General features: G+C 54.1%; 1 protein-coding gene across 1 annotated transcript in view; it reads right to left on the bottom strand.

Moving 5' to 3' along the window:
- The window catches only part of RASAL3 (RAS protein activator like 3), a 41342-nt gene that overhangs the window by 1103 nt on the left and 14272 nt on the right, over positions 1–25967 (bottom strand). Inside the window, exons 7-18 of the mRNA XM_015405381.1 lie at positions 24046–24154; positions 23421–23519; positions 19042–19587; positions 18683–18827; positions 16193–16337; positions 14709–14945; positions 7669–7870; positions 5321–5427; positions 3202–3664; positions 2844–2972; positions 452–651; positions 52–127 (exon numbers count right to left, since the gene is read on the bottom strand). Of these exons, the coding sequence (XP_015260867.1) occupies positions 52–127; positions 452–651; positions 2844–2972; positions 3202–3664; positions 5321–5427; positions 7669–7870; positions 14709–14945; positions 16193–16337; positions 18683–18827; positions 19042–19587; positions 23421–23519; positions 24046–24154 (2458 nt within the window). The remainder of the gene's footprint in view (positions 1–51; positions 128–451; positions 652–2843; positions 2973–3201; positions 3665–5320; positions 5428–7668; positions 7871–14708; positions 14946–16192; positions 16338–18682; positions 18828–19041; positions 19588–23420; positions 23520–24045; positions 24155–25967) is intronic.

The raw sequence follows: 25967 nt of genomic DNA on the forward strand, positions 1-25967 counted from the left end.
CGCTTGTTCCGGGCCTCCCCCCCCCCGCGGGTCCCTCCAGGCGGCTCTCACCAGATCTCTGGCCCTCTCTTCTGTGCGCTGAAGCTTCTCCCGGCCTTTCCTCCAGCTGCTCTCCACCGCTGACAGCCTGCAAGAGAAGAGAGGCCCCGGGTGGAGCTCAGCCCCCACTTCCCCACACCCCGCCAGGGGCCCCCTGGTTGGCCTGGGGCAGCCCCCCCCCGCCGCCGCCAGGGCTTCTTTTGCCAGGTGAAGAGGAGATGGCCCCCCCCCGCCACCCGGAGTGCACCTGGAACGCTGACCCTGGCCACTCCCCGGGCCCCCTGCACGGGTGGGAACCGGCTCAGCCACCCAAGCCCACCACGGGGCTGAAGGGTGGGAGATCCTTTGGGGCTCTGGCTGTCCTCTGAGACGGTGCGCAGACTACTGGGGGGCGTGGGGGGGGCGTTTTAACCTGCTGTTGAGCTGTGCGTAGCCGCTCTCGGCGTCTTCCAGCCTCTTGCAGAGCGCCTCTCCTCGCTCCTGAGACCGGGCCTGCTCTTCCATGAGGCCTTGGTTCTGGGCAGCCAGCCTCTCCACTTGCTCCTCACAGCGTCGCTGCTTCTCCTTGGCTGAGGCCAGCTCCTGCCGCATCTCTTCCACCTGCCTCCCGTACTGTAGGGGAGGCACAAGGGCACCTGTCAGCAGGGCCGGCTCCAGCTTATTTTGCACCCTAGGCGAGGATGCCTTATGCCCCCCCCCCCGTGTGCCCACCAATTTTCCAAAATAAATGCATTTTGGGAAGAATGAAAAACACAAATAATCAAGAAACTCCCAGAGTACGGGGCCGGGTGCAGTTTGGTGCCCCTAAGGGCCATCCCGCTCTAGGCGATCGCCTAGTTTGCCTAGTGAGTGAGCCGGCCCTGCCCGTCAGACCACCACCACCCTGGCCTCTGCAGCAAGAGGAGCCCCCCCCCCGAGACGCTGTTGCCACCGGTGGCCGTGGCCCGAGAGGTGGCGGCAGGGATCCCAGGCGGGACTTCAGGGGCACCACGCAGGAGATTGTAAGCCGCCGAGGGGAGGGCCTACTCCGCTCTCACTGATGGGGACTCGTCAGGGCCGAAGCCTTCGAGCCAGATCACCGTCTGTGTTCCATCCACCGGTCATTCCACTGGGTGCACGGGGCCCTACATTGAAAAGAAAGCCCCAATTCTGCTGCTGGGAAACAGGTTGACGTGGATGGGTGGAGGGACCTATCTGTATTAAAAGTCTCTCTCTTTCGAGAACGAGGCAGCAGAGCTTCCGAGAACCTGAACCACAGATCAGGAAATGCCTGTTTCAGCTTTTACCTCTGCCGAGGCAGCTCTTTGGTCCGTGCTGATAATAACGGGTATTTGTGCGCTTCCTCCTACAGAGCAAAAAGGGAGCGGCCGTCGCAGGCCAGTCCCTCCTTCCCTCACGGTCCCAATCTCTCTCTCTCTCTTTCTCTCTCTCTCTCTGGTTTTTAGAGAAAACAGGTAACGTGGGGGAGCTTCACAGGTGGCTGACTTGACTGGCCTAAGTGGTCCTGGGTGCAAGGCAGGGTAAAACGTGAACAAATAAAAGACATCCATGGGGGTAAAAACGCACCCACCTCCCAAGCAGCCAGGAGGCTCTCCAAAGTCAGCCTCCAGCCAGAGGAGCGGGCCCGAGAACGCCCTTGCGCTGCATAGGGGGCTACTAACCCTAAGTGGACAGTCGGCTCCAGGTCTTGCCCCAGTGAGACTATTTGTGATGTGACTGTATTGCTGTGAGAGTGTGGATCGCGCTGGTATCAGGGACACTTGCTGGACTCCTTCCCTGCTTCCCAGCCAGTTGCGGTGTGGTGGTTGTGGGTGAACGGGGGGGGGGGGGCAGAGTCTAATCTGGAGAACCGGGAGGTCTGACTCCCCCCCTCCTCCTCCTCCAAATGCAGCCGGCTGGGTGACCTTGGGTCAGTCACAGCTCTCTCAGAGCCCTCTCAGCCCCACCTACCTCACAGGGTGGGTTGTGGGGAGAGGAAGGGAAGGAGATTGTCAGCCCCTCTGAGACTCTTGAGTGAAGGGCCATGGGGCATAAATCCAACCCCCCTCCTCCTCCTCCTTTAGCTGGGAATTCTGAAGCAAAAAACTGACTGAAGCAGGTGGGACAGGGAGAACTTCAGAGGGAGTCAGTGAGGGTTTGGCAGAGAGAACAGCCCCTCCAACTTTCCCACATGCCGCCCCCCCCCCCGGGCACAAAAGCCCCCCATGTCCAAATCTGGCTGGAAGAAAACATGAGCTTAGCACACACACAGAGACACCACTCTACCCCATTTTGGTTCCCTTCTTGTGACACGTGGTTCTGCCTGGAAGGCAGAGCTGGGCTGGATGAAGAAGTTCAGCCACGAGGGGTCACGCGTGGACATGGGGAGCGGAACCTGGTCTGGGCGTACGCTCCTATGAGGCTTCCGTGACACTCTTCTTCTCCAGGACACTCAGGAGCCCTATAACTGGTGGCGGGACACACACACACACACAGACACACACGAGTGTTCCCTCTAAGCGTGAGTTAGTGTGAGCTAGCTCACAGTTTTTTAGCCTCCGGCTCACACACTTTTGTCTCCGCTCAGGAAGGATGGGGCTCCAGAGCAAACTAATTCATGCAGCAGCCAAATCGCTCGCTCACAACCTTAATGCCAGGAGCTCACAAAGTAGAATTTTTGCTCACAAGGACTCCACAGCTTAGAGGGAACATTGGCACGCACCCCCCCCACACACACACACACCGGGGCAAGCCCACTTCCCGGGCTGTCTCTTTCAAGGGGTACGAATGACAGGAGGAGGAGAGGCACGAGGAGGAGGCGTTACCTGTTCCAGTGGCTGCACAGCATAGAAGCCACCTCGTGTGGCCGCCGCCGCCGCCTCTTCCGAGTGCCGCAGCCAGGGAACGGTGGGCTTCCGGGGCAGGGATCCCGTCAGGGGCCCCTTCGGACACTCCTGGAGCACACAGGGCAAGGTGATCAGGCGGGTTCTGGGGGGGGGGAACCCTCGGGTCACAGGAACGAGAGAGGGAGGTGACAGAGCCTGTCTGGCCCAGCTCACATCACGTGACCTAACCCACAAGCCGGAGCACGCCTGGAGGGGCACCTTTCTCCCGAGCCCTTCCTGGAGGCCCAGAAAAGCAAGGAGAGCCAAGGTGCCCTTCAGGCCATGACAACATCCTGACCGTGGGGCTGTAGTCTGCCCCCTTGAGAGCCCAGGTGGCCCCCTCTGCGCCTTGCCCCGGGAACTGCGGAGCTGGAAGCAGCTGGGGATCGACCGGGCTGCTGCTGCTCGAAGGGTTGGGGAGCTTGGCTGGGAAGCCCAGCGTAATTACCCGGGAGGCCTGGCTGCTGCTGCTGCCACTGCCACCGCATGGGTGGGAGGTTCCGTGCCAGGGGCCACCCTCCCGGCCCTTGGCCACCTGCTCCGTGCTGCCTTGCTTGCGCATGTGCCGGGCGGCCTTGCTGTGGGTGGGAACGCTCTGGGTGCGCTGCACTTTGCTCGTCCTGGTTCGGGGAGAAGGGGCCGTTGGCTCTTCCTTGCCCCGGACCTTCTGGATGTTGTTCATGGAGTGGCTCTTGATCAGAGGATTGTGCTTCCCCAGTTCCCGTGGTGGCACAAATCCTGGCTTCTGGTGTTCTGCCCCTCTGAAACAGAGAAAGGGGGAGTCCCGTGGGCCCCGTGAAGAAGAGGCATGACCCCAAAGCAGCCCATGGCACGAGCCCTGTGAAGAAGTTTTTCCCCCTCCTCTGGGCAGAAAAGAGGCATGGGGCGGGGGAGCTGGTGCAATTGCTTCCCAGACGTACCTCAGCCTACCTCCACACAAATGCAAATAGATTCAGCAGGCTAATAGATCTAGCAGAAGAGATAATGGGTGGGTCAAGATCTTCCCCTTTCCCCAAGCAGGAAACAGAGATTTGGAGGTGTTAAATGCTAGAGAGTCTTCAGGAAGGAGATTCCTGGAGATCTCCAGGAAAAGCCTCTTTGACCTGGTGTGACCTGGTCAGTGGGTGGAGAAACAGATATGATAAAAAAAAACTCCTTGCAGCAGGAAGGAGGTCTCCTTTCCCTTGGGTGCTGAGTCCAGGAGTGGACACACAGACCTCTCCACAGGAAAGGCAGCCACTGACCATGTGCTCTCCTACACAGCTGGAGCGAGCTTTAAGGTAATGGACACTCTGTAGAGATCTAGAACTCCTAGCCTAAACAGCCTGTCCTATATTTTAAGATCTGATAGGGCATGTATAGAGAGAGGGACAGAGGATTTGCATTTTACCTATTTCTTTTGTATCTCTTTCTCAATCTGGTGCTGTGTTAAAAGTACACTTGTGAACATTTTCTTTTTAATGAATAGTTTGTCACTTTTTCTGCTGGCAGTGGTTCTCTGTACCACACAGACCTCAACCATCTTGGACACACTATTTTAAAAGGAGCCCCAGGGGAAAGGCAGGCAGTTGGCCAGTGGCTATTCCTCCAGAGCCATGCAAGGCACATTCCACTACAAGCCTCAAAAGTGAAGCCGATGTCCTGCTCCAGCCAGATGCTCTCCCACCCAAAAGGAGAGGAGGAGGCCCAGCTCTCTCGTGCTCACAGAGACGGCGGCACTCTACAGAATGCTGCCTCCATCCACTATATTTTCGTCCCTCACTCCCTCCAGGGAGTTCAGGGTGGCACATATGGTCTTTCCTGCCTCCACACCTTCACAACGACCCAACAAAATAGTTAGTCCAGGAGACAGGAACTGACCCAGCACTTCCCGACAAGCTTCAGGGCTGAGTGGTCATCTGAATAGGATCTCCCAAATCAGAGAAAGTTCTCCCTATCTCGGGGAAAAGTTCTCAGCTGTAAACTCAAATTATGCACATAAAATGTGTGCAGATTTTGCAAACTATGTCCAACTCCCTTATTTTTACATTAGACGTTTCAACATCAGCAGAGGGAAAGGTTCTTTTGGGCCAGGGGGTGTGATGCTAGGAGAGGGGCACACGGGCGGGGGGGGATTTAAAGGCCTGGCCAGGGATTTTTATGGGCCCTCAGCCCCCCCCCCCATCACTGCCACCGCAATCCACATTCACCATCCGGGCGGCAGAGAAATATTCTGAAACAAACAAATACATTTCAAAGAATTGCTTCCTGGTGCCAGAGGAGGTGGCCACACAGGCCCTGAGCGTGACTGAAACCCACCCGTCCTTGAGTCCTCCCTTCTCCTTGGCCTCCTGTCCCCGGGGTGAGCCACTCTGTCCTCTCACGGCTTCGGGGAGCCCTTCCTGACCCCGGCCACCACCACAGGGGCAGTTCGTTACCTCTTGTCTTCTGCGATGGGGCCAAGCTGGACAGAAACGGGCACGGGCGTCCCCTTTTGGATGGCACACAGGATGGTGGGCAGAGGCTCCAGTCTCTTCTGGGTCCGCTGAGAGGCAACAGAGAAGACATCTGTCCATGTAAAGAAGTCCTGCAGCGTATTGCAGGGGAAGGGGAGGGGCTTGCTTGGCCAGACCAGTAGGAGGGAAGGAGTTTGCTCTCCTTCCAGCAAAGTGGCCATGGAGAGCAGGAGGTCCTGCTCACAGCTTCTCAGCAGTTCTGACCGTTTTTGTTTATGTATTTTTCAGAGTATGGGTGGATACATCCCTCCCCCTTCATGCAAATCCAAATCCCCACATGATTGAGGTGCATGGGATAGAGCAGGTGGAGAAAGAAGTACTTTTCTCCCTTTCTCACAATACAAGAACTCCTTGTGGGCACTCCATGAAATTGCTGAGCGGTTGGGTTAGAACGGATAAGAGGAAGTCCTTCTTCACCCAAAGAGTGATGAGCACATGGAATCCACTGCCACAGGAGGTGGTGGGGGCTACAAGCATCTTGAAGCAGTGGCTTCAAGAGGGAATTGGATAAGCATCTGGAGCAGAGGTCCATCAGTGGCTATGAGCCACAAGGGATAGATAGGAACTCTCAGTCTGGGGCAAGGGATGCTCTGTGTTCTTGGTGCTTGGGGTGGGGGTTAGTAAGTAAGAGGGCTTCTGGTGTCATGGCCCCACTGCTGGACCTCCTGATGGCCACTGGTATTTCTGGCCACTGGGTGACACAGAGATTGTTGGACTGGAGGGGCCACTGGCCTGATCCAACATGGGCTTCTCTCATGTTCTTACAAGAGGGAATTGGACAAACATCTGGAGCAGAGGTCCATCAGTGGCAAGCAGCAAGTTGGTGCTTTAAAAGTCCCCCCCCCCCTACAGGCTGGGAAAGAGGAAGTCTGGCAGTGGCTTTCCAGGCAGACCTCTTAAGAAATGCTCACAGGACCGGCTGGAGACAATGGGCAGACTTCCCACTTCTGTTTGCCGGGAACAGAGAGTCGGGAATGTCAAATTCTGGGCAGGTTACAGGAAGAGGCTCCCCGGAGACCACAGGAACCCTTGACCTGGGCTGACTGGGGTCAAGGGGGAGGAGATGCAGGTTTGTTAAAACCGCCTTGCAAGGGGAAGGTGGTCTCTCTTTTCCTTGGGGTGCTGCGCTGAACAGGCCTCCTGTCTGAGGATGGGAGCAGGTTGGGCTAGAGAGCTGAACTAACCCTGAAGGTGATGGAGGGTCTTTAGAGAACTAACATCTAGTTAGGCCATGTTTTAGAGAGGGGGACAGAGAATAAGAACATAAGAGAAGCCAGTGTTGGATCAGGCCAATGGGCCTTCTGGTCACACGGTGGCCAGAAACACCAGGGGCCCCCCTCAGGAGGTCCAGCAGTGGGGATTTCCATTTTACCAATATCTTTTGTTCTTCCTTGCTTCAATCTGGCATGGCACTAAAAGTATGCTTGTGAGCATTTATTGCTTAATAAATAATTTAAAATTCTGATTCTGGAAATGGTTCTCTGTACCACACAGACGCTCACTGTTTCAGAAACACTATTTCAAAGGGGAGCCCCAGGAAGGGGGAAGGCAAGCAGTTGGCAACTGGCTTATTCCCCCCCTCCCCAGGGGCGCCCCAGGCATTAATCCGTCCCCGTGGTAGCCAAGCGCTGGGCTGGCGGGAGACACGGAGGCGAGGCCTCTGAGCTAGGAAGGGGGACTCTGAAGGTCCTGATCCCCTCAGTGGGAAACCCCTCTATTGAAGGGGGGGGGAGTTGGCAGCCCCTAGGAGGGCAAGGCAGAATTGGGGCCTGCAGGCCAAAGCGGGCATGTTCTGCCACAACTTCCAAATGCCATAACTGTGCCAAATATTACATTATGCTAATATAAATAATTTTAGAACAATATAAGTTTCAGTTTGGTAGGAAGATATTGCATATATTTGTGATTTTTCTGAGGGAAAAAACCTCCCCCCCCCCCAACACTCCTGGAAGTTCTATATCTGTGCTGCGTGGCCCCCACCGCCCCTTTTCACTGGCCAATCAGCAGGCAGCCACACGCGAAGAAGTGACTCTGGCGCAAGCAGCATCACATGTGTACAGGGGGGGGGAGGTTCCCCAGGCATCCCGGGACAGGGAGGCTTTGTGAAGGTGCCGTTGCCCCCATGGAAGCCTCATGGCAGCGTCACCCCTGCTGGCTCACCCCGGGGGTCTGCCTGGTGCATCCCAGCCCTGAGTGATTCCAGGAGAGGATAGGGCGTGCTGGCCGGCCAGCCCATCAGGCGGGGATGCCAGCAACCCTGAGAGGAGTACCTCTTCCAGGTGGGAGAAAATGTCACAGAGGAGGGAATGAAGGATGGACAACTCCAGGGCCAGGTCAATGGAGTCCCCGTAATCTGCAAAGGGGATGGTGCTGCCAGGACTCGAGACCCGGCCGAGGAATGCTGTCATGGCGTCCGAGTTGCACTCCAGGAAGCCGTTCATGAAGCTCATGTAGGCCTCTTTCTCCCCAAACCTGCAGGAAACAGAAGGCCACGGCGTCACCGCTGCAAGGGGCACGGCTGCTGCTGCTGCTGCTGCTGCTCAAAGGAGGGGCGGAGGGACCTGCTGGTCTTTGAGATTTCTGAGCCGCTTCTCCACACACAGAGACCTCCTCAAAGCAGATCATGTCACAGCTAAGACATCTCCAGAACTTAACAGGTGAACACAAACCGGGGCGAATAAGAAACAGAAGTCACGGGTAGAATGCAGCAGGGCTTTTAAACCATCTGTCTTGGAGAGAAGCCTTGCCAGTCTTGTACCAGGCGGTGCAAGATGAGTCAGGAGGAAACATCTTCCCTTATAGCCACGCACATTTGACTGCTGGATGAAGCCTCAGTGAAGACTTAGAACATAGCAGGGGCTTCCTTCTCTCTCTCCTCTCCGCCTAACCTGCCTCATAGGGCTGCTGTGATATAAGCTGCTTTGCCTCCACCTAGTGGGAAAAGGTGGGGTATGTACTAAGTAAATAAATGATGCCTACAAGCAGAGAACTCAGACCAAGCGTGATCCACCTGGAGAAGGAAATGGCAACCCACTCCAGTATGTTTGCCAAGAAAACCCCATGGACAGTATCAAAAGGCTAAAAGATATGACGCCGGAAGATGAGCCCCTCAGGTCGGAAGGTGTCCAATATGCTACTGAGGAAGAGCAGAGGACAAGTACAAGTAACCCCAGAAAGAGTGAAGCGGCTGGGCCAAAGCCGAAAGGACGCTCAGTTGTGGATGTGTCTGATGGTGAAAGGAAAGTCCGATGCTGCAAAGAACAATACTGCATAGGAACCTGGAATGTAAGATCTATGAATCAAGGTAAGCTTGACGTGGTCAAAAATGAGATGGCAAGACTGAACATCGATATCCTAGGAATCAGTGAACTAAAGTGGACAGGAATGGGCGAATTTAACTCAGAAGACCATTATATCTACTACTGTGGCCAGGAATCTCGTAGAAAAAATGGTGTGGCCTTTATAGTCAACAAGAGAGTGCAAAAGGCAGTACTGGGATACAATCTCAAAAATGACAGAATGATTTCTGTCCGATTCCAAGGCAAACCATTCAACATCACAGTAATCCAAGTCTATGCCCCAACCACTGATGCAGAAGAGGCTGAAGTGGACCGGTTCTATGAAGACCTACAACACCTCCTAGAACTAACACCAAAAAATGATGTCCTCATCATCATAGGGGACTGGAATGCTAAAGTAGGAAGTCAAAAGGTAACTGGAATAACAGACAAGTTTGGCCTTGGAAAGCAAAATGAAGCAGGGCAAAGGTTAACAGAGTTTTGTCAAGAGAACACACTGGTCATAGCGAACACCCTTTTCCAACAACCTAAGAGGCGACTCTACACATGGACATCACCAGATGGGCAACACCGAAATCAGATTGACTATATAATTTGCAGTCAAAGATGGAGAAGCTCTATCCAGTCAGTAAAAACAAGACCTGGAGCTGACTGTGGTTCAGATCATGAGCTACTCATTGCAAAATTCAGACTTAAACTGAAGAAAATTGGGAAAACCACGAGGCCATTCAGGTTTGACCTAGATCGCATCCCTGATGAATATACAGTAGAGGTGAAGAATAGATTCAAGGGTCTGGATTTGATAGATAGAGTGCCTGAAGAACTATGGACAGAGGTTCGTGACATCGTACAGGAGGCAGCAATCACCACCATCCCAAAGAAAAAGAAATGTAAGAAAGCAAAGTGGCTTTCTGATGAGGCTTTACAAATAGCAGAGGAAAGAAGGAAAGCGAAAGGCAAAGGCGAAAAGGAAAGATTTACCCAACTGAACGCAGATTTCCAGAGAACAGCAAGGAGAGATAAGGAGGCCTTCCTGAATGAACAGTGCAAAGTAATAGAAGAAAACAATAGAATGGGAAGGACTAGAGATCTCTTCAAGAAAATTGGAGAAATCAAGGGAGCGTTCCATGCAAAGCTGGCCATGATAAAGGACAAAAACGGTAGGGACCTAACAGAAGCAGAAGAGATTAGGAAAAGATGGCAAGAATACACAGAAGAACTATACAAGAAAGACCTCAATGTCCTTGACAAACACGACGGTATAATCACTGACCTTGAGCCAGACATCCTGGAATGTGAAGTTAAATGGGCCTTAGAAAGCATTACTAACAACAAAGCTAGTGGAGGTGATGGTATTCCAGCTGAGCTATTCAAAGTCTTAGAAGATGATGCTGTTAAAGTTCTGCACTCCATTTGCCAGCAAATTTGGAAAACGCAACAGTGGCCACAGGATTGGAAAAGGTCAGTATACATTCCAATCCCAAAGAAGGGCAATGCCAAGGAATGTTCAAACTATCGCACAATTGCACTCATATCACACGCTAGCAAGGTCATGCTCAAGATCCTACAAGCTAGGCTTCAACAGTACGTGGATAGAGAACTACCAGAAGTACAAGCTGGGTTTCGAAGAGGTAGAGGAACGAGAGATCATATTGCCAACATTCGCTGGATTATGGAGAAAGCAAGAGAGTACCAGAAAAATATCTACTTCTGCTTCATTGACTATGCTAAAGCCTTTGACTGTGTGGATCACAACAAACTATGGCAGGTCCTTAAAGAGATGGGAGTACCAGACCACCTCACATGTCTCTTGAGAAACCTGTATAAGGGCCAAGAAGCGACAGTTAGAACCGGATATGGAACAACTGATTGGTTCAGCATAGGAAAAGGAGTACGACAAGGATGTATATTGTCGCCTTGCTTATTTAATATATATGCAGAGTACATCATGCGAAATGCTGGCCTGGATGAATCACAAGCGGGAATTAAGATTGCTGGGGAAAAGATCAACAACCTCAGATATGCAGATGATACCACTCTAATGGCTGAAAGTGAAGAGGATCTAAAGAACCTCTTGCTCAGAGTAAAAGAGGAGAGCGCAAAAGTGGGCTTGAAGCTCAACATCAAAAAAACTAAGATCATGGCATCCGGCCCCATCACTCCTTGGCAAATAGAAGGGGAAGCTGTGGAAGTAGTGACAGACTTCACGTTCCTGGGATCCCAGATCACCGCAGACTGTGACTGCAGCCATGAAATTAAAAGACGCCTGCTCCTTGGGAGGAAAGCGATGGCGAACCTAAACAGCATGATAAAAAGTAGAGACATCACCCTGCCAACAAAAGTCCGCATGGTCAAAGCAATGGTATTCCCAGTAGTCATGTATGGCTGCGAGAGTTGGACTATAAGGAAGGCCGAGCTGGCTGCGAGAGCTGGACTATAAGGAAGGCCGAGCGCCGAAGAATAGATTCTTTTGAACTATGGTGCTGGAGGAGACTCTTGAGAGTCCCTTGGACTGCAAGAAGAACAAATCAGTCAATCCTCAAAGAAATCAACCCTGACTGTTCCCTGGAAGGCCAGATAATGAAACTGAAGCTCAAATACTTTGGCCACCAAATGAGAAGGGAGCACTCACTGGAGAAGACCCTGATGCTGGGAAAGATTGAAGGCCAAAGAAGACGGGGACGGCAAAGGATGAGATGGTTAGACAGTGTCATCGATGCAACGAACATGAAGTTGAGCCAACTTCAGAGGACGGCAGAAGACCGGAAGGCCTGGAGAGAGCTCGTCCATGGGGTCGTGAAGAGTCGGACTCGACTGTGCGACTGAACAACAACAACAAGACAGGGGCGGGGAGGGGGAGATAAGAGAAAGATCGGCTGCTGAGTGGGAAGGCTAGGAAGGAAGCAGGGAGCAGGAAGGGTATGTGGGGGCTGCCAGGAGGAGAGAAAGGGGAAATAGTCTGGGGAAGTTAACAAAGGGAAAATGACCCCTGCAAGCTTTTGCAGGGCTTCACAGTCCCTCTGTATCACACAGATGCGTTTTGTGCCTGCATAGAACGTGAGTTCAGAAACTTCTATCTACAGCTAAAAAAAAAAAAAGGGCACGAAAATCCACTCCCCCCCCCCCAGTGATGCACCATGCATGGGGGCGGGGCGGGAGGTCATGCCTCCCCCACTCAGTTCCTTTCTGTCCACCACATGATGGCAAACACCTCCCGGAACTTCTCAGAAGATTTGCTTCAAGGAGCTACCTTTCTTTACTTTGTGAGTCACCTTTTGGGCATTCCATTTGATTTATGTGGAGAAGGAATGCCAAACATGCTCATGTAATGTCAATTGCCTTTATCTATGTCGGTAATTTCTGTGTCACACGAATAACTCCTTACAACAAATTTAGAGTCCAGTGGCCAACTGGATCTAATAACTTTTTAGTTAAGCCTATCTGGAATTATTGGATTATTGTTAAATAAAGGTTTTAAATGCAACACTGTCACAGTATCGTCTGGGAAATACAAGGTTTCCACACTGACAGGGGAACAATAAATAAACTGGTTTGCCTTCATTGTCCTGTGAGAAGTGAAGGTCTACGTGAACTTTCACTTACCATACAGTGCTGTGATTTCTAGTGGTTAGCGCACTGCTTTAATTCAGCCAAAGACACATAGTTTTCATGTGGTTTGGTCAAGGAAATGCCCCCTCAAAAGTGGGCCTAATTGATCATGTTACCTCTGCAATTATAATTATTATTATTATTATTATTAACAACAACAACAACAATATCATCACCGTATCCTAGCTTACGCCAGGCTCTGGGTGACGTACAAGACGTAATGTTATTAAAAATACGAAACATTAAAATTAGGTATATAACTTAATAAAAACTTCCATGTAGATAATAGATCCAAGATGGCAGTTTTCCTTTAATTTCCCCAAAGAGCACTGAGGTCAGGAACACAGAACCACCTGACTCTTCCTGGCCCGAGAGATGTAAAGTTGGCTGCCACTAGAGCCAGGGCCTTTTCAGCAGTGGCTCCACACTGGTGGAATGAGCTCCGGGATAACATCAGGGCCCTGTGGGACCTTTTACAGTTTCACAGGGCCTGTAAAACGGAACTCTTCCACCAAGCTGTCAACTAGGGGCCGCTGCTGATGAGTGGCCAGTGGTGCATGCGACACGGACGAACGAGCTGCCGGAACACATCTCGGCCCGTATGATTGGTTAATGCTGTTGTCTGTATATTGTACGCCGCCGTCATCATTATTATTATCAACATCATCATTGGCACAGTTAATGGCTGTCGTTTGCATTTAGTCTGTATTTTGATGTATTTATTGTTTTAACCCTAACCCTAACCCTAACCCTGAGCCGGTTCGTGGGGAGGGTGGGGTAAAAATGCAATAAATAAAAATAAATAAATAAATAATGTTGTTAGCTGCCTTGAGCCAGCTTTGTGGCAAGGCGGGATATAAATCAAAATAAAAAATAAAAAAATAATATTATTTGTCCCAATTCTGGACTAAAGGTAAAGGTTTCCCTTGCTCGAAGGCCAGTCAAATCTGACTCTAGGGTTGTGGTGCTCATCTCCGTTTCAAAGCTGAAGAGCCAGCGCTGTCCGAAGACGTTTCCGTGGTCATGTGGCCGGCATGACTAAACACCAAGGCGCACGGAACGCTGTTACCTTCCCACTGAAGTGGTACCTATTTATCTTGCAATTTCTTGCTTTTGAACTGCTAGGTTGGCAGGAGCTGGGGCCGGAGACGGGAGCTCACTCCGTCATGCGGCACACTCGGGTCTTGAACTGCTGAACGACCGACCTTCCACAGCTTGCAGTTCAGCGTCTTAACCACTTGAGCCACCGCAGCTCCTTTTAATTCCGGAGTACCAGCCCCTTTTTCTGGGTGGGGGGAAGGGAACTCAGGACGGGGGGGGAGAGAGAGAGAGAAGGGTGCCAGCCAGGGAAGAAACTGTTGCTGCCCTCCACCGAACGCCTGCCGGAAGACCTCCACCTTATAGACTCTGCGGAAATGCGTAAGATCCCACAGCAGGGCCCTGATGTGTCCTTTGGCAGAGAGTTCCACCTGGCCGGGGCCAGGACCGAGAAGGCCCCGGGGCCCTGGTCGAGGACAGCCGGACATCCCTGGTGGAGACTCAAGCCTGGAGGGCGTTTGCCACATTTCAGTTTGCCACAGTCTGAAACGGGAGTCACAAGAAAGAGGGAACAGAACGGTGACGTTTCACTCTCAGTCACTCTTGGCGCTCAGACTAAAACCCAAGAGGGTGTAACACTCTGCCTTGGGGATGCACTGTGAGGCCCCCTGTCTCTCAGGCTTCGTTCTGCACCCTTAGAGTATCCCGCCTCTATAGGGCTCTTCTGAGAATGAGAATATGGGGGGGGGGGAGACGACTGTAGAGCTCTTGTGTCCCGAACCTCCCTCTGCCCCCTTCACCGTCTCCAGAAGGGTTAGGCGCATGCAGAGGCTCCACTTGGCAGCTGTTAAAGTCACTCTGTACATGATTGCTATGATGATGCTTAATGTGTGGTGGGCCTCAGGAAGAAAAATCAGAAAGTCTTTCTACCCTGCAGTTCTCAGGGCAAGCAAAAGGTGCACAACTGGAGGGGATAGAAGTGTGTGTGTGTGTGGGGGGGTAATCCCCCCCTTGTCCATCTCTCTGTCTCAGAAATAATGCAGATTCCAGACCCTCCCCTCATGCGTCTTAGTTTTGCAATTCTCATATAAACGGAATGTGACGTTTCTGGAATGCTCCATAGAGTATTTAAAACAGTCATGTGTATGTATTGCTTTTGGCACATCCTGAAAGATTTTAAACACTTTCTGGCCCAAAATGCATTTTAATCCATATAAGAATGTCTGCACACAGAATCCCACCCAGATTGCACATTTACTAATTTCTTGGAAACACCACTGGCTCGGAGGCCAGACTGGATTGGCGCCCCCCAGCCATTTCCGAGCCTTTTCCATGGACACAGCCAGGCCCTTATGGTGACTTACGTGGTGAAATTTGCCAGGTTCTGGATCACCTTGGCCACCAAGATGAGGGTGCGAGAGGTGGCGTCATCCGGGTATTCCTGAGTGAGGCCAAACAGGCTGGGCGACATGATGGCCGGGCACAGGAAGCGCAGAAAAAGGGATGCCGAGATGAGCCGCCAGCCAATGCCGGCCTTGCCCCGCACCTGGCATTCCTCGTGCCAGGCGGTGAACACCTCATTAAGCTCCACTGGAAAAGAGCTGCAGAAAAGGAGAGGGGGTTAGAGGGGTAAGTGGCTCTGCAGGATATGAGCACGTCCAGGTAGGGACAGGTTCTGGCGCCAACGAGCCATCTGTTCTGGGAACAGGGAAGGGTCTCCGGGTTTCTCAGACTCCCTGGCAACCCTGCTGCCCCCCCCTTAACATCACATGAAGGGGAGCAGGAGGAATGGCACTCTGCCAAGTCTCTGGGGTGCCTCAGTCAAAGGGCACCTGAGGAAGTTAGCAGAGGAAGGGACTCACGAAAGCTCCTCCCCTGCCACAAATGGTGTTAGTCTAGAGAAGGCGCTCCTGGACTCTTGCTCTTTTCTACTGCTGCAGACAGACTAAGGGCGATTCTGCATCTAATATTCGCTCCACATTTTCTCAACTGGGAGGGAAAAGTGCAGCTCAAAACAACATTCAAATACCTCGGGGTACTGTACTGACTACAAAGTCACCCCTGAATGGCCATAAAACGGCCATGAATCTATGCAGAAGGTACAATAAAATCCGATGATCAAAGGACTCGAAAGTGGCTCGGAGTGTGGAAGTTACCATAAAACCCGATAATCAAAGGAAGTGAAACCGGCATGCGGTGCAGAGGGGGGATTCCTGTTCCCACGTGTGGGTTTCGTAAAAAACCAGCCCAACGCAGATCCCTATCTTGGTCTGTCTCAGTCAAACGGAGCCCTGCTGCAGCCAGTTTACGGGGCGGGGGTGGGGGGGGAGGCCTGCAGGCTCCTTGCCTGAGCGGCAGGAAGGGCTGTCAAGGAGGAGGAGGAGAGCACTCGGGCGGGCGGCGGGAGCCCTGAGGAGTCAGGTGGTGTGATGCTGGTGTGCCACTCTAGATGACACAATGGCCCCGTTACAGAGGAGAAGGAAAGGGGGGAATGTGACCTCAAAACAGCCACTCTCTCAGTTTTAGAAGGTAGTTGTGAAGTTACAACGAGGGGGCAAATACACAGGGGGGGAAGAGTAAGGCAGAAATGTGATGATCAGAGTAAAAGAGGAATGGTGCATACAAAAAAGAGCCAATTGTTAGGCTATGGGATTTGTTTTCGCCTGGCCTTTGGGTGGGGCCTTGCTGGAGTGAGGGGGCCGGAGGGAATCTTTGCCCGGGGCCCCCAGAGTGGCTCTTGGTTCCTAGGCTGCACCTTTGTGCCTGCAAATGACAAATAAAGGGAGCCAGAAAGGACCGCCCCGGGTTCTGCGCCCCACGATGACCCCGTGCCCCCTCACGCACTCACTGGGTGGACCCGTCGATCCTCTGGAAGACCGCTTCGCAGAGCCGTTGCAAGTTGCTGCGGTTGTCAGCCAGCTCACTCAGGGCACACTTGCCAGGGTCCACTTCGCAGCTCCTCTTCAAAGAGTACAGGTCGGCTACAACATCACCTGCAATAAACCCCCATCCTTACAGTTGGGCCACGGTGGTGGCTGTCGAGGTGTCTGAGGCTCACCTGGGCCCACAACATTGGCTTCTGAAAAGAACAGCCCTTCTGGATGTGGCCAACTCAACATTCCCAACTCGACAGAGGATCTACCAGCAGGGGTCATTTGGGGCTGGAGCAAGCCGGAGCGGCGCTTCCCAGGAGCAGGCACAGATGGCGGTAACAGCAAGCCCTGCCCCCAGCTCCCAGCGGGCTTGCGGAGGAAGCGAAGAGAGAAGGGGTTTAAAGTTTAAACTCCTTCTCTCTAGAGTCGCACCGCAGCAGCAGCAGCACAATCTCCTATTGTATCCTGTGGGCTGGCCCCATAGAATACAATGGACAGATCGTGCCGTCACTGTAGCGCAACTCTAGAGAGAAGGGGTTTAAACAAACCCCTTCTCTCTTCTCCCCCCCCCACCTTGGCAGATCTGCTGGGGAAGGGAAGGGGAGGCTTTTGAAGAGGCCTCCCTCCCACCCACCCCTTTTGCTCCCCCTCCTGACACCACTTCCGGTGATGTCAGGGGGCGTGGCATATGCTAATGAGTTATATGCTAATAGGTATGCTAATGAGCTCCTGCATCTCTTTTTCTACAAAATGTCCCCTGCCTACCAGTATGGGCTGCCCCCTGATTTTTCTGGGAGTCCATCGGTGTTTAGTAATGGAAGGATCTCTGAGGCAGATCAATGGCTTATGCAGCCCATTCCTCTTTTTAAATGGGAGATACTGAGGAAGGAATGGACACGGGATGTTTCCTGCACAAGACAGGTGCTTCGCTTCCATTTGGGGGCCCTCCTCCTTCTCCCCCCTCCAGTTCCAACAGCCGCTCGTCTTATTGGTATTTCAGACATTTTAACAGCACCTGATGACACTTCTATACATTCAAATGAGGCCGTCAGCTACAGAACTCACTTTCTTAGCTGGTGAGTGTCGACAAGGTCACCTGTATTCAGACTGTGGCCGCTTAAGAACATAAGAACACAAGTGAAGCCAATGTTGGATCAGGCCAATGGCCCCTCCAGTCCAACACTCTGTCACACGGTAGCCAAAAACACCAGGTGCCATCAGGAGGTCCAGCAGTGCGGCCAGGACACTAGAAGCCCTCCCACTGTTGCTCCCACCCCCTCAAGCACCAAGAATACAGAACATCCCTTGTCCCACAGACTGAGAGTTCCTACCTACGCCTTGTGGCTCATAGCCACTGATGGACCTCTGCTCCATATAAGAACATAAGAGAAGAAGCCAATGCTGGATCTCAAAATAAGAACATAAGAGAAGAAGCCAATGCTGGATCAAGCCAATGGCCCATCCAGTCAAACACTCTGTGTCACACGGTGGCCAAAAATACCAGGTGCCATCAGGAGGTCCAGCAGTGGGGCCAGGACACCAGAAGCCCTCCCACTGTTGCCCCCCCCAAGCACCAAGAATACAGAGCATCACTTGCCCCAGACTGAGAGTTCCTGTCTATACCTTGTGGCTAAGAGCCACTGATGGACCTCTGTTCCATATGCTTATCCGATTCCCTCTCATAAGAACATAAGAGAAGCCAATGTTGGATCAGACCAGTGGCCCATCCAGTCCAACACTCTGGGTCACACAGTGGCCAAAAATACCAGGGGCCCTCAGGAGGTCCAGCAGTGGGGCCGGGACACTAGAAGCCCCCCCCCCACTGTTGCTCCCCCCCCCAAGCACCAAGAAGACAGAGCATCCCTTGCCCCAGACCGAGAGCTCCTATCTATACCTTGTGGCTTATAGCCCCTGATGGACTTCTGCTTGTTTCTTATGAAGACACACTCACTCAGAAACAAGAGATAGGACAACCACAGGAAGCGTGCCCATGGAAAACTAAATGGCTTCTTCAAGGAAAGCATCAGTGTTTCCTTGGGGAGAGTGGTGATGGGCGAAAGGCGGCAGGGTTCTGTCCTTTTTTAAACAGTGGAAAGAGGTCACGGTATAGTCTTTTTACCTGGTCAACCGAGCTGTGTCTCCATAGCCCAGCCGGAGCTTTGGCAGCTGGCAGAGGTCTCAGCGAGGACCAAACGGGGAAGGTGCTCAGGAGCTCCGACCGCCACAGACATAAAACTCCTCTTAAGGACCCTTTCTTTAGCCCTCCCTCGTTTCAGTGGCAGGAAGTCCCCCAGATCCGAGTATGTTTGTATTGTTTGACAAAGTGCCCAAGTGGCACCCAGGCTGAAAGGGCTTGGGGAGGGAGGAGTAGTTTCCCCCACAGCCATAGAACAATTCAACTAATTTATCCTGGCAGCACCTCCCTGGCCGCCCCCCGCACCAGCCAGGTGCCCCCCCTCGCTTACTCAGCGTGTCCAGCAGGTAGGGCCCCCCCACCAGCTTCATGTATTCATCGATCGCCTTGGTGGCAAGGGTGTTCTCGCGGAAAATCAGTGCTTCCCGTTCATCGAAACGATCGAGTTCCGCAATGCCCAGGTCGATGAGAAAGGCCTACGGGGTCAGAGAGGAGACGATGAGTGGGCCAGCCACTGGCCTCCCTGCTGCCTCCCCCCCCCATCCAGTTTCACAGGGTCTTGTTAGAGGCGGCAGTCTCAGCCGCTAAACCCCTCTCGTCCTACGTTTAGACTCTGCACCTGCCAAAAGTCTGTCCCCAGTTGCACCCCAGTGGCCCACGCAGCCTCGGCCTGTGCAAAGAAAGACGTACCTTGGCTTTGCCCGTGCTCTGCAATATGCGCACCAGGGCACCTGCCAGCTCCTCCTTGTCCCTGGCACTGAGGGAGGGCTCCAAGGCGGCACACAGCTCCTGGTAGTGGAAGGTGAGGTACTCGGCAAACTCTTTGTATTGCACGATGGGCGGGACGCGGATGCTGCAGTGGTGCCCCCGGAGACGGAGCGCGGGCACGCTGGGCTTGCCCCTGCCCACAGGGTACCATTTCTCCAGGGGCTGGCGTGCGGCAGTGAGGTCGCTGAGGGGGAGGGCCACGCTGGCGAGGGCACTGCCGCCCTTGTGTCTCTGCCCTTCTTCCTCCTGCACCAGGCAGACCTGCAGCTGCACGGCTGGGGGCAGAGACCTCAGGTCAAAGTGCTCGCCCCAGAAGACAGCTCCGGCGGGGCTGGTTGGCTTGGTGGTGGTGCGGGCGTACAGGGCCCCATCCAGGCGCAGCTCACAGAAGCAGTGCCTCCTGGGAGCCAGGTCCCGTGCTTCGTACACCCAAAGGCTCAGCATGTGCTCCGTCCGCTCACAGTTGTCCTGGGGAAGCAGCGCAAGGAGAGGGCTAAGGGCTAAGGACAAGCTGCTGCAAGGAATGACGTAGGACAGGGAGCCAGTCAAGGAGAAGGGGAAACGCGGGATCTCTCTCAACCCAGAGAGGCAGGAAGCAGGTTCCACAGGATTAAGGCCATGTGAGCACAGGGACAAGGGACAAGGAGGAAGAAGTCCAGAGAAGTCAGTGGGGACAGATGTGAGAAGAACAAAGAGGCAATTTAGGGCAAGCAAACCGCACTGAAGGCAAGGATCCACAGAGGAGGCGAGTCCAAGAGAAGGAAAAGCCAAGGAGGCCTCAGCACAGGTTGGCCACTGCAGGAGGACAGGCCTCTCAGATGTCTGTGAAGCCATCCCGTTGCTCCATGGGCCAGACTACACGGTTAGGTCTGCCCTGTGCTCCGCCATAGGGGCAAGGTCACATACAGCTTGGCCTTGAGACAGGAGGACTCATAGCCGGTCAGCTTCTTCCTGCAGGCATTGCTGACCCCAAGGACACGAAGGCATCAGCCACACGTGCCGAAGAAAGTGGCCGAAGCATCACTCAGGACATCCTCCTCCACTCCCACTAATCCACAAGAGGCATTCCCTGTCTGAAATGTCACCTCTCCCAGTTGCTTACCCTGATACGGACCAATATAAGGCCCTGCGGGTAGGAGAGGCTGGAGTGTTTCTCAAGGGTAATCCACTGGGGGGGGGCAGGGGGGACTGCCAATCTCTTGCTTGCCTCTTTCTCCCTGTCATAGCGAGCCTAACCAGTTCCGCAGGTCATCTGTAAATACAGCAACAATTGCTGCTTTGCAGGACCAGCGTTTGTTCCTTGTTCTTTAAGGGATCTTTTGTCCCTGCAATTCCCCACCTCCAGAAGGGAAAGGTCTGACTCTGGCCAACAATTCCCTCATCCAAAGCACGCCGTGGTCGGGATCCACAGCCACCTGCCCGCTACCGGCCTTCACAGTGGCCCTCCCTTCCCTTGCCTGGAGCCCTGTGTCCAGTTTTGGGCACCACATTTTAGGAAGGATGTTGACAAGCTCGAGCGTGTCCAGAAGAGGGCATCCAAGAGGGTGAGAGGGTTGGAATCTAAATCTTATGAGGAAAGGCTGAAAGAGTTGGGTCTGTTTAGCCTGGGAAGGAGAAGTCTTAGAGGGGACATGATTGCAGTCTTCAAGTATTTGAAGGGCTGCCATGTAGTAGATGGAGCAGATCTATTCTCTCTTGCTCTGGATTGCAAGACTAGATCTAACGGGTGGAAATTACAAGGGAGTCGTTACCAGCTAAATATCCGGAGAAATGTCCTAACTGTCAGAGTGGAACAGTCTGCCTCGGGAGGTGGCAGAGGCTCCTTTGCTGGACGTTTCCAAGCGGAGGCTGGATGACCATCTTTTGGGTATGTTGTAGGGCTCTCTTTCGGCTGTGCTCCTGCAGAGTGCAGCAGGGGGCTGGACTAGATGACCTGCAAGGTCCCAGTTCCGACTCTTAACATTCTATGAACATTCTATGGTTCCTTCCCCGCCACCAGGTGGGCTGGGGAAAGGGCTGGGGATGCTCCGAAGCCCACGGGAGTCCGGCTGCGAGACCTGAAGGGAAGAGGAGGCGAGGGCTGCCCATCAAGCCTGGACACAAGCGTGATCCAAGCTGCAGTCATGTCTTTCACGCATGAGCACTAAAAGAGTGGGGGGTGGTGCAAAATACTTTCAGAAGCCGTGTATGGATTCATTCTAAGGCACGTCTTAATCCAGGTGTGTCGAACTCATGTGTTATGAGGGCCGGATCTGACATAAATGAGACCTCGTCGGGCCCCTGGGCCACGTGTGTCATAAAATGTAGTGCCAGGCAGTGTTCCCTCTAAGCTGAGTTAGTGTGAGCTAGCTCACAGTTTTTTAGCCTCCGGCTCATGCATTTTTGTCTTAGCTCAGGAAGGATGGCTCCAGAGCAAACTAATTTAGGCAGTAGCCAAGTCGCCTGCTCACAAATTTAATGCCAGTTGCTCACAAAGTAGAATTTTGGCTCATGGGACTCCACAGCTTAGAGAGAACATTGGTGCCAGGTAGCGGAGATATAAACTTCATAAAGGACACAAACACAAAGGGGATTTTTTTAACTTAAAATAAAAACATGCTTAAAACATGAGCACTCTTGTGATATTTTGTTTATTTAACAGTGTTGGATAACTGACACCTCTTGCTCTGGATTATTGCATCAAAATGTCTGTGCTATTGCAATCTTGAGTATGCTGTTCAGGTGTGCACCTGTAAGCGGCAAACCTACGATGATGCAGCAGCAGCAGCAGAAGAAGCAGAAGACAGCCGCTTCCACTGCGGGCGTAATAGAAGCCCTCCGGGGGGGGGGCCTGATCCGGCCCCCGGGCCGCATGTTTGACACCCCTTGCTTAATCCCCCCCCCAGTTGTCCCTGACTCTGGGTGCCACAGACAGGGTGGGCTGGGGAGCTGCCCTCCTTTCCTTGGGATCCGTCTGCCTCTGTGCAAACGACAGTTAAGGAATGGACAGCAGCAGTGGTCGTCACCTTAAGGGCCAGGCAGCCAGCAAACCCAGAGCATTCCCACAGGAAGGTGGTGAATTCCCGGGGTTTTCCCTGACCCACCATCCCTGCCACAGGGGGAGATTTGCCTCCCTTCCTTCAACGGAGCACGGCCTTCAGGCTCACATCACCTGGGGCGCCTCGTCGTGATTCCCATGTGCTGCCAGTGCGTTTGCCACAGGCCAGATCCCGGCCAAATGCTTCTTTCTTGGCAGCCTGGACCCGGGACCCCTACACAGCCACCTCTGGTGTCCCTGACGTCACCGTCACGGATGCGTAACCCCCTCTAAAATATTGTCCAGATTTGTATTGCACAGGTGTGGGCAGGGAAGGAGTTTTTAAAGGAACCTCCCCCCCACCCCCACCCACCCCCGTTCCGGAGCTCTCCAAGGTATTTCCCCTCCCAGCTGGGGGTGCAATCGTTTTATCCTGCATTTTTAAAAATCTTACTGTATTCTTGCTTTTCAGTGGTGTTCAGACTTCATGAGCCCTCGGCCAGAACTCTGTAAGAGCTGCTGCTCCAGAAGGGTCTGTCACCCAAACTGGTCCGCGTATGTTGTGCTTGCGATGTTCCAACAAGGGCTGTGTATTTCCTTGCTGATACTGACTGGGGTAGGCTAAAGGAGGAGGAGGAGGAGGAGGAGGAGGAGTTCGATGCGCGGCTTTGGCTTCTAATCCGCAGACTTGGGCCAGAGTCCACCTTGGGTGTGAGGGAGCTCCTGGAGGATTTAGACAAAAGGCCATCGAGGACACGTGCCCTTTGGAGCACCCCAGCAGGTGGGGGCTTCTTGAGCGAGAGGGTCCAGAGGGAATTCCCGCCGGTTTGGGGACCAGGGTCTCCCACGTGGACATTAAATGGGATTACTGCATCCAGGCCTTGGGGAGCTAAGTCAGTCACAGGGTGTTTCGGGTAGACAAATGTAGCCGTTCCTGTGGAGGGGCGTCATGGTCCACGACACCTGCTGGTCCAAGCAAGCACAGCGCATGGGACGAAGGAGAGACGTTTTAGCTTTATTTGGAGAACAGGGCACCTAAGAAAGGCCAAGGACAGGAAGGAAGAGGGAAATCTGGAGGAGCAGGCAGCCTAGCTTAAGGAGTCTGACTTGAGGCACGTTACACATTGAAGGGGTCAGGGAAGGGGAGGCAAGACTCGGACCAGGGATAAAGAATGGACAGACGTGAGTAACTTGGTTACGGTGGGAGCCCTGACTCACCACAAGAGCCACAAGAGATGGACGGAGGGGAGGGAGGGAGGGAGGGAGGGAGGGAGGCCTTTGTTACCTTACTGGGCTGGACAGCTCTGCGCAGGTCCTCCATCCAGCGGGTCCTCTCCGTGGCCGATGCACAAGTGAAGCAGCGGCGTCCTCCCGCACTCAGCACCTGGGAAGGGGAAGGGCCGTGTTCGTGGGGCAGCCGGCCCTCAGCCAGCCTCTCCTCTGCCCTCCCTCCTGACAAGGCAGAGGGGTCCGTCCTGCAGCTGTACCCGTTGATGGGCGTGGGGCGGGGGGGCAGGCCCTGGTGGTGTCACCTGAGCCGGGACTCCCACCCCGGACCATGCGTGTTTCCACGGCTGCCTCCCGTTGAGAAGGGCCCTTGCCCTACCCTGGTCTGCACCAGGCCCAAGACTACCGGAGGAGTTCCTCACGGCTTCTGGCCTGGCCAAGTTAGCTCTAAGGAGAGCACAGCAGCGGCGGCGGCGGCTCTCCCCGGCGTGGAAGCCGTGTGAGGCGAGGAAGGAAGAGCCCGGGGTTGCGTGTGCACAGGTGCAGAGGGGCGCATGTGACGCGGGTCCCACCCCCCACCCCCCGAGGGCCGAGGGGACGGCTCCCAGGCTAGGCCTTGGGTACCACCACCACTGCCCCGCCCCGTAGACAGGGACACCTGAGGAGCTGCCGTAAGTCCGTACCTCAAAGCAGTGCTTCTTCCCCAGGAGGAGGCTGCTGTGAAGCGGGCGGATCAAGACGTCCTTCTCGTTGCTCAGGTCCACGAGGAGCTCCGGGCCGGGCAGGGCCTCCCTGGGGGAGGGGGACGGAGGGTCAGCCCTGAAGGGGCGGCGGGCACTTTCCATCAGGGAAATGCACGCAGAGGGACAGGACAGCTCTTAATAAAGACCTGAGTGCCAGGCCTGCCTTTTGCAATTAAATCCTCCACCCCGTGCCCTGTGTGGTTTGGCCAGGAAGGAGGATCCGCACATTACAAGATCCGTGCGTCTTCCATGTGGAATTCCAACAGTTATGTCCTGGGAGTTCCCTGCTTGGAAAGTTCCCAGACACCCATGAAAGGGGCTCAGACCAACACCAGGAGGCCCCAAGCCCCAAGCCGTTCCCCCCGGGGGCCCCCAGCCATTTCCCTCACTTGAAGCAGCCCTGAGGAGCCCCTGGGGGTTGTCCACTGGGGAGGGGAGGGGGACGTACTGACGGATAGACCCCGGTGTCCACAGCAGGGCAAACAGTGTCCCTCCAGGGCCACTCCAGGGGAAGTCTCTGTGGTGGTCACACAACTGCCACGTGAATTCTGTATTGTGTGAATCAGCAAAATCACGTTCCCTGCTGCAACCCTCCCAGAACAGGCGAGATCCCGTTTCCCACCAGCAGCATCTCCATGTGGTCACGATGATGTTTCAGCTTCTTAGCGCTCCCCCCCACCCTCAACCTGCCTCCAGGGACTTCCTGCTCAGGGTCTCCACAGCCTCCCTGGGATAGAAGAAGAAGAAGAAGAGCTGGTTCTTATACCCCCCATGGCCCTTCACTCCCCGAAGGAGTCTCAGAGCGGCTGACAATCTCCTCCCCTTCCTCTCCCCACAACAGACACCCCCCGTGAGGCAGGTGAGGCTGAGTGAGAGAACGGTGACTGACCCAAGGTCACCCAGCTGGCTTCATGTGGAGGAGAAGTGGGGAATCAGACCCGGTTCTCCCAGATTATTGCTCAGTGGCAGAGAAAAAGAAGAAGAAGAAGAGATTGGATTTATACCCCACCCTTCCCTCGGAGTCTCAGAGCAGTTTACAATCTCCTTCCCTTCCTCTCCCCACAAGAGACACCCTGGGAGGTAGGTGGGGCTGAGAGAGTTCTAAGGGAACTTGTGATTGACCCAAGGTCACCCAGCAGGCTGCATGTGGAGGAGGAGGGGGGAATTAGAGTCTGCCGCTCTCAGCCCCCATAGAGCTCAATGCCATACACATATTTCTGGCAACTCAGCCTAAATCTCCAGATGACCCCCCCCCCCGGAAGATTTATGTAGATGTTGAAAAACACAGGGAACAAGGTAGAACCTTGCAGACTCCTGTAGGTCAGAGGCCAAGGGGCTGAGCAGCAAGTCCCCCAGCACCAGCCCCTCAAACCTACCTTCGAGGTAGGACCGAATCCACAGCAAGACGGGACCTCCCAACCCCAAAAGGCAATCTAGAAGTGGCTACCGTGGCCACTGTTGGCAAAAGGGCTGACGGGCTCAACAGTATTGTCGCTTGTCCCCCACCCCCTCCCCCGGATCCATCTCCCGGCACAGGTCATCCGCCATTCCGGTCCCACAAAGAGGCCGAAAACCAGACCGGGAGGGACCCAAGGCATGCGTGGGGCTGGCTCAGGTGTTCCGTACCCCACTGGATCTGCCCCTCGGCAGAGACTGTGCAGCCTCTGCAGTGTGTCGGCTTGAGCCCCCTGCCTCTTCCCCCCCCCCGGCTGACTTCTGTGGCCAGCTCTCCTCCTGGACCCCTCCTGGCCGCTCCCCGAGTGGGTGGTTCCCAGTCCCCCAGGGAGCTCCTGGGGAGGTGGCCGGAACGCCTGATGAGGACGCGGCCGTCTGGCCTCTTGTTGCTGTCCGTCCCCCCCCCC

Source organism: Gekko japonicus, unplaced genomic scaffold (assembly GCF_001447785.1).
Source record: "Gekko japonicus isolate JY-2015 unplaced genomic scaffold, Gekko_japonicus_V1.1 scaffold1211, whole genome shotgun sequence".
Classification (NCBI taxonomy): domain Eukaryota; kingdom Metazoa; phylum Chordata; class Lepidosauria; order Squamata; family Gekkonidae; genus Gekko; species Gekko japonicus.